At 43.5% G+C, this 7,500-nt stretch overlaps 2 protein-coding genes across 2 annotated transcripts; one reads left to right on the forward strand and one right to left on the reverse strand.

The window, feature by feature from the left end:
* Nucleotides 1-3,854: 3,854 nt before the first annotated feature.
* Nucleotides 3,855-5,596, forward strand: O0I10_013042 (uncharacterized protein; the record flags this gene model as incomplete). Its single annotated transcript, XM_058492903.1, has 2 exons — nucleotides 3,855-4,741; nucleotides 4,804-5,596. 2 exons carry the CDS (start codon nucleotides 3,855-3,857, stop codon nucleotides 5,594-5,596), a joined length of 1,680 nt encoding a protein of 559 aa, XP_058336330.1.
* Nucleotides 5,597-5,711: 115 nt separating this feature from the next.
* On the reverse strand, nucleotides 5,712-6,899 carry O0I10_013043 (uncharacterized protein; the record flags this gene model as incomplete). Its single annotated transcript, XM_058492904.1, has 1 exon — nucleotides 5,712-6,899. One exon carries the CDS (start codon nucleotides 6,897-6,899, stop codon nucleotides 5,712-5,714), a length of 1,188 nt encoding a protein of 395 aa, XP_058336331.1.
* Nucleotides 6,900-7,500: the final 601 nt, after the last annotated feature.

Here is a 7,500-nt window from a genome sequence, read left to right on the forward strand (position 1 = left end):
AGACATTCATTTCCATGATTAAAGTAGGTTGATCCGAGCTGATTTGGCTGAGCTACGGTCAAAGGGAGATTACATCAATCCATACATCAGCATACGTGCGAATGTCTCAGCTGATTAATCCTTGTTCGACCGTAACTCAACCAAATCAGCTCGGATCAAGCTACTTTAATCATAGAAATGAATGTCTAGAGCAGGAGAATCGTTCACCTACAATAGAATGCACAAAAGTTGGGAATGCACAAAAGTGGCTATTAGCTGCCAATGTATGACATAAAAGTGAGGGTTGCGTACCTGTCATGCATGGTCCCTGAAGTCCAAACTTTTTAACCCAGTTACACAAACACGTCCCTCTGCATCTTTTGCTCTGTCAGGGTCTAGCTACTTTATATTAAACAAAGACCACTTCTCATATAGCATCACGCTTACAAACATAAAGGTGCCTGTATCTCCAAACTTTACAATGAAACGTGGGGTTTTTATTAGAGCAATGGGCTCGGCTTGGTCAACAGCACCTTGTGTGAAAGTTTCACGTTCAATGTCGTAACTAGCCCAAAAAATATTTTTTGGTCGTCGTCGACGAAGAGGTCGACCCCCAGATCCAGTTTGGCTGGTGGCGACATTGCGAAATCTGGGATTGGCCACGATGGACTTCATAGTTTGACACAAGATCGCTTTCACCCCGCCGAGCAACATGGTTCTATTGAAGACCCCACGTTTCATTGTAAAGTTTAGAGATACAGGCACCTTTATATTTTACATATGCTGTAAGCGTGATGCTATATGAAAGATGGTCGTTGTTCATTGTCAAGTAGTATGACTAGAACAGAGCAAAAGATGCAGAGGGCGTGTTTGTGTAACTTGAGTCATTCAGCACAGGCGATGCATGATTCTTGTACGCTATTTAGGAATAGTTCAAAATGCCAGCTAATAACCTTAGTCCTCCCATTCTCCATTGTTGTGCAATCCAATGCATACGAACGATTGTCCTGCTCCAGCCCAGCATGCTCATCATTCAACTTTCTTGATCCGATGAGATTTGATTGAGCAACGCTTGTACAAGGAAGTATCATTCAACATCAGATCAGCCTGTTTTAATTTCCAGTTCTTCCTCTCCTTGCTTATTGTCTCTTCCTCCCACCATTCTCAGCTGTTATCCCATTCAAGTACGTACAACTACCACCTGCGAACGATTGTCCTGCTTCAACCCCTCATGTCGATCCTACAATTCTCTTGATCCGATTGTCTTGGACTCAATGCCGAGTCCATGGCGCAGCCTTCTTGTCACTCTACTACAACACACTCTCTTGTACATTCCTCTACCATAATCAAACGTAACAGCGTGCATTGCAGCAGTTGCCATCAGCATTGTCTTCATTGTCTCCAGCAGCGTTCTTTATTTGCAGCAAGATGCCTTGCAGCCTTTATCACGTGAACAGCAGATTGCCATTGTATGGAAGCAGCTTTGTTTACGTGCAGCAACTTGCTTTGATACATACGGATCGTTATGGATATGGATATTGATATTGATATTGATATGGATATGGATCTGAATATCGCTTTGGTGCATGGGATGGAAGGAGATGGGTGTATACAACGCGTGGAAAAAGGGCCTTGTCCTTATGTATCCGTTGTCAGGTCGACCATTCATCATGCTACGTGATCCAATTACCATACTTCACCCTGTATTCCATGGCAGCTACTACCATCATCCTTTGTGCGACCTGTCAACCATGTACAACATCGAACATCATCACCATCCATCTCTATACTTTGACACGTTATGCTTCATACCATTCGCCATCACCCATCAGGTCCCACTCACCGTTGATCCATTCACCTTTGCACCATGCACACACAAAGTATAGGAACACTCTACATCGATGTATTTCCCCCTATTGCTGTAATTCGTTGCACCTCCCAATGTATCTCTTGTGAATGATGTTGGATTAAAAGATTACTTGTGTGTATAAGACATTGCGTTGCCAATCATCTCTAAGTTTCTACAAGACCTTCCTTCTTCCTGAGTTGGACCTCGTCATGTGTATGGGAATTGATGCATTGTATTATAGATAGATTTATTATGCAAAATTGATAGTACAAGTCCACTTGTGAATGTTGTGGTAAAGGAAAAAGAGAGGAAGAGAGCGGATCTCATTGATTCATTGTGCCTTGAACAAAGGCCATATTGGAAACAGAACACACCTCCTTCTTTTATTGATCAGATCTTGTTGGATAGTTGATCTATTCATGTATGGCGGAAGATTAGGCTATGCTTTATACAATGCATCTTTTGCGATATAGCAAGTACGATATGCAGTTATCTTATGCAATCATGTGTGTGCTTCTATGAGATCATCGGCTCATGTATTATTCCGCAACGAGGTCAAAAATGCTTTCAAAGCTGTTCCCAGCTTGTGGATCAATGGCTCGCTTTTGTGCTGAACTAATAGGCTGCCCATCAATTTGTACTATCGTGAGTTTTCATGTCGCCAACGATTGCACTATATCATGGAGATAAGCGCCCTGACGATGAGCCGTGTCAAAAAGGTCGGGGTGCCATACTTTTCATTCAAGCATGCAAATGACAGATCGCATCCAAAAATAGCACGTGCGGTGGTGGTGGCATTCATTTCACTGCATCATCATCGATGCTAAAAGTAAGTAATTGACAACCTAGTTACACCAGTTCTAAAAATGAAAAGTAAAAAGGGATTGCCTTCCCCGTTGACGGTCAATCGATGCTGCTAGATCTGCTAGATAAACATGAAATGCTAATGCAGCTGATGATCGCCGCATTTGGCAAGACAGCTTGATCTCAATTGATTGTACACTCCGACATTGGGGGACGCACATGGTATGATTTTGTTCTCACCACGTCAGCAGAGAGAGAAAGTGTGTGCGTGTGTGCGTGTGTGTGTATTCGGTAGTACATGGCATGCTTGTGTTTTTCACTTACATCATATGTTGGCTTGAAATGGTAGTATATGAGTCATTGGAGCACACAATTGAAAGAGTAAAATGTGAATGAATAATAGACAAAACAAGACAACTACCCGATGTAAAAGAATGCAGAGGCCTTGCATTCATTTGCTTGCATACAAAACATGTGCAAGGAATACAAACGAGCAATTTCAAGAAATCCCTCCATGTATCCATCTCCCTACGCACAACAAAGAGAGTCGAGCCATGATAATAAAAATGACATGATTCAGGTGGCGGATGCATAGTGTGATGGATCATCCTCCCCTTCAATGCCGAATCTTTGGGATAACGAAATGATGGATACATGGTCTATAAATGTGACAGGAAGGACATAAAGAGACAAGGAAAAGGCGAGCAAAAAATATGTGATCTTTGTGAAATCAAATTACAGAGAGAAAGAGGTAGGATGTGGGGGTTGGTCGGGCTTAATGTCATTGGTTCCTTGCATTGAGGTATCGAAAAAAGGGGCATCGAGGAGACCGTCATGGTGATGGGTCTATATAGACACACAAAATGAATGGTACATTATATAGCATTGAAGGAGAGAGAGAGAGAAAAGTATAACAATGGACGTAAATGTCAATGAACTCATGTTGTTGTTGATGTTGACTATAAGTGGCAAGGTGTGGTTCCCGAGATTGCATGTTTCTTGCTTTCTTTGTATCCATCAAGCACAAGGCTGTAATAAATTAAAAACACTACTATGCATTAACCACGCTGTTCACCTTTTTTTCTCTTCTCCTGCTTGCCCCTTTCTTCGACCACATTCAACATCCCAACACTTTTTTTCTTGCATCCCTTATCTTGGCAACTCATTCTATCGTTTCTCTTTTCTCTTTCTCTCTTTTACATTATCATCCTTATTAATCATCATGAGCCTATGCACAGCAACAGAAGACGACCTTTCGCCACCTGCCACTCCACCTAGCAGCAGTAGCAGTACAAGTACAACAACAAGCCATGACAATGACCACCATCGCTGCTCATCACCTCCACATCACCCACGCCTATACACATCGTACGTCGACTTGTCCATGGGAGGTAGTCCTCAAAAGCTAATGTCCAGAATGGACACTTCAAGGCTCGAATACATATGGTCCGTCAAAGATACCTTTACACAGCTCAACAACAAGCAACAACAATTGTTATTATCTGAGCTACTTTTATGTTGCGACAACCAGCTGCTTGCTTTTGTACATTCCCTTATTGCTCCCAAGCTCAAGATTGACTTTTTACGGCAATTGCCTATTGAATTATCGTTGCATATCCTTCAGTATATCAATGATCCTTATACCCTTACTCGGGCATCACAAGTGTCTGTTTTTTGGAACATGCTACTCAAGGATGAATCGATATGGAAACGCATGTGCCAGCGGCATCTCGAACTACAACGCCGCCGCCAAATGTCCCCCCATTCAACGTTACCACAACTTCCGATCTCCAAGGCAACCACAGCATTATCGATACGCTCTTTTCGGCATTACTATAAACGATTGTATACCATTGATGGTGCATGGAACAAGGGAGGAGGCAAATTAACAGCATGTCCAAACAACATTCAATCTTCCTTGGTGACCAGTCTTCAAGTACAAGATCCTTTCATTGTTGTCGGGTGTGACAATCACCGAATAGAGGTGTTTGATAGCATCTCAGGCAACCATGTGCGCACATTAACGGGTCACGAGGGTGGTGTATGGGCCCTTCAATTTGTCAAGGTCAGCGAACAGGAGACCATTCTTGTGTCTGGAGGATGCGATCGGTAAGTAGAAACATACGTATGTAGCCTTGTTGTCCATGATGATTGACCCCTTCCATCCATAGCGAATTACGAGTATGGGAATTGAATAGCGGTACATTGCGTCATGTGCTAAGAGGGCATTCATCCACGATTCGATGCTTGAAAATGCGTGATGCACAAGTTGCTGTGACCGGCTCACGGGATGCTACCTTGCGAATTTGGGATGTGCAACGAGGAACTCTAAAGCATTTATGTGTCGGACATCAAGCGAGTGTGCGTTGCATTGATATCCATGACAACCGCGTTGCATCGGGTTCATATGATCACACAGCACGATTATGGGACATGGATACGGGCGAATGTTTGCAAACGTTTACAGGCCACCATTCACAAATCTATGCGGTCGTTTTTGATGGCACTCGTGTCATGACGGGCTCTCTTGATTCAACAATTCGTGTATGGTCAGCTTCATCGGGTCATTGTCTCGCCACACTTCAAGGTCATACATCACTTGTGGGTCATTTACAATTACTACCATCCGACCCCTCTTTACTTGTCAGCGGTGGATCAGATGGATGTTTACGAGTATGGGATCTTGACCGCTACGAATGTCGACATCGGATATCAGCCCATGATAATTCAGTAACATGCTTACAATTCGACGACAGGCGTATCCTAAGTGGTGGTAGCGATGGACGTGTTAAACTTTGGGACTTGGAAACAGGCACACTTGTACGCACATTTACGAAACCAGCAAGAACGGTGTGGAAGCTTCAGTTTAATGATACAAAAGCAGTCGTTGTTATGCAGAGGTCACGAGCCACCAATCGACAAACAACTGCCATTGAATTGCATGATTTCGACATTCTCAAATAAAAAAAGTTTTACACACACACAAATGCATACACGTATATAGCCTAATACAAGTAAAGAAAAAAGCATCTTTTATTCACACACACACACACACACACACACATACGTATACCCTATTTTAGTAGCCGTAGCGATATTCTTCTTCACGTCCACCATGATGACCTTTATGTTCATCGTATGCATGCTTAGCGAGTAAACCAACACCGAGAGCAATAGCACCACCCACAGCTGCATCAGAGGCAACGGCCTTGTTGCGTAAACCCTTGACACGCTTTTGATGGCCTTCATTGACATAAGAATGGCCTTGTGTTACGGGCTGCATAGCACCATTGCCAAAAGTCAGATGCACCTCGCCAGCTGGTTTGTTGCTGACAGTGTAAATAGGGAACACAGCATTAAGACCCTGAGGACCCACTTGATTGAGAGGGATAGCTGCAAATCCAATGACTTCATCAAATCCAGCACGTTCGGCATCCATTACTTCAATATAGAGCTCTTGACCACCCATGGGCAATGTAAAGGATTGATTCCACGAGCAATTTTTACCCGCATTCTTTTGCGTAGCTGTCTTTTGGAAGGTGTTGGGGTCTTGGTAGTTGACTGTGAATTGAAGATAAGGGTCGTTTTTGCCAAACTTTTCGACATCCACCAGATTCGATGCAGAGTTTACAAGCAAGGTCAATTGTTGTTGGCCATAGCCACCATAAGGTGGTTGTTGAGGTTGACCATAGGATGGTTGTTGCTGTTGCTGTTGTTGGCCATAAGGTGAATAAGCATCACGTTGTTGAGGTGGTGGTGGCTGACTGTATGGGCTGCTTGTAGGAGGAGGAGGTTGACTATAAGGGCTGCTTACAGGAGGATAAGGGCTACCACTTGCAGGAGGTGGTGGTGGAGGTTGAGAATATGGGCTGGCATCACTTGGTGGATAAGATGGAGGAGGTGGTGGTGGTGCACCATAGGGTGATTGCTGTTGCGTACCATAAGGTGAAGGTGGTGGTGGTGGTGCACCATAAGGTGCGGGTGGTTGTGATGGTGAACCATAAGGTGCAGGTGGTTGTGGTGGTGCGCCATAGGGTGCTGGTGGTTGTGATGGTGCACCATATGGCGATGGTGGAGCAGGCTGATGAGTGTAGGCAGGATTAAATCCACCAGGACCAGGCGATTGCTGATATTGGCTTGGTGGATAAGGTGAATTGCTTGATGGTGGATATGTATCTTGTGGTGGATATGCAGGAGGATACGATGGGTTACTGCCACCTGGTGGTGGAGGAGGATAAGACGAAGGTGGTTGCTGATATGGATACATTATCAGGCGTTACGCGTGAAGAAGGAAAGAGCGTGTTATTGTTGGTGTGGGTGTAAGACCTATTTATACCATCACAATAAGGCTGAGTCTGATATGCCAAGACTAAATGTCAGTTGCCTTTGCCGTTTCTCCTTGATTTGTCTATTCTCCAAATGAAGTAAATATCTTGAACAACGTGCCACTTTCCAGTTTTCAGGATCACTCATGTCTTTTATCTCAATCAGTCGTGGGTAAAAGGTGTTTTAGCAATTAAGCTTTCTTCAATCATAACGGCACGGGTAAAATGAATGCATTGTCATCAAAGTCCATTCGCAAAAATATACCTCCAGAGTATTAGAATGATAGGTTTAATAAGGTTATCAAGACTGCATATGCTGATGTCCAATTTCATCATTGCCTTCGATAGGTCGTTGTTCACCCCAAAATCTGTGATATACAAAAATCAGATGATGTCAATCAATGTATATGCTTTAATGTATCATGTATCATGGCTAGTGTATATGATGAGTTATGCACTTGATGGGATTTGTATGTATTCAAAGTGAGGAAGTTGGGTATATGATTGGGGGATTAAATGATAAGAAGCGGGTTGCTAGGTTGG

Source organism: Lichtheimia ornata (assembly GCF_029851405.1).
Source record: "Lichtheimia ornata isolate CBS 291.66 chromosome Unknown scaffold00213, whole genome shotgun sequence".
NCBI classification, from domain to species: Eukaryota; Fungi; Mucoromycota; class Mucoromycetes; order Mucorales; family Lichtheimiaceae; genus Lichtheimia; species Lichtheimia ornata.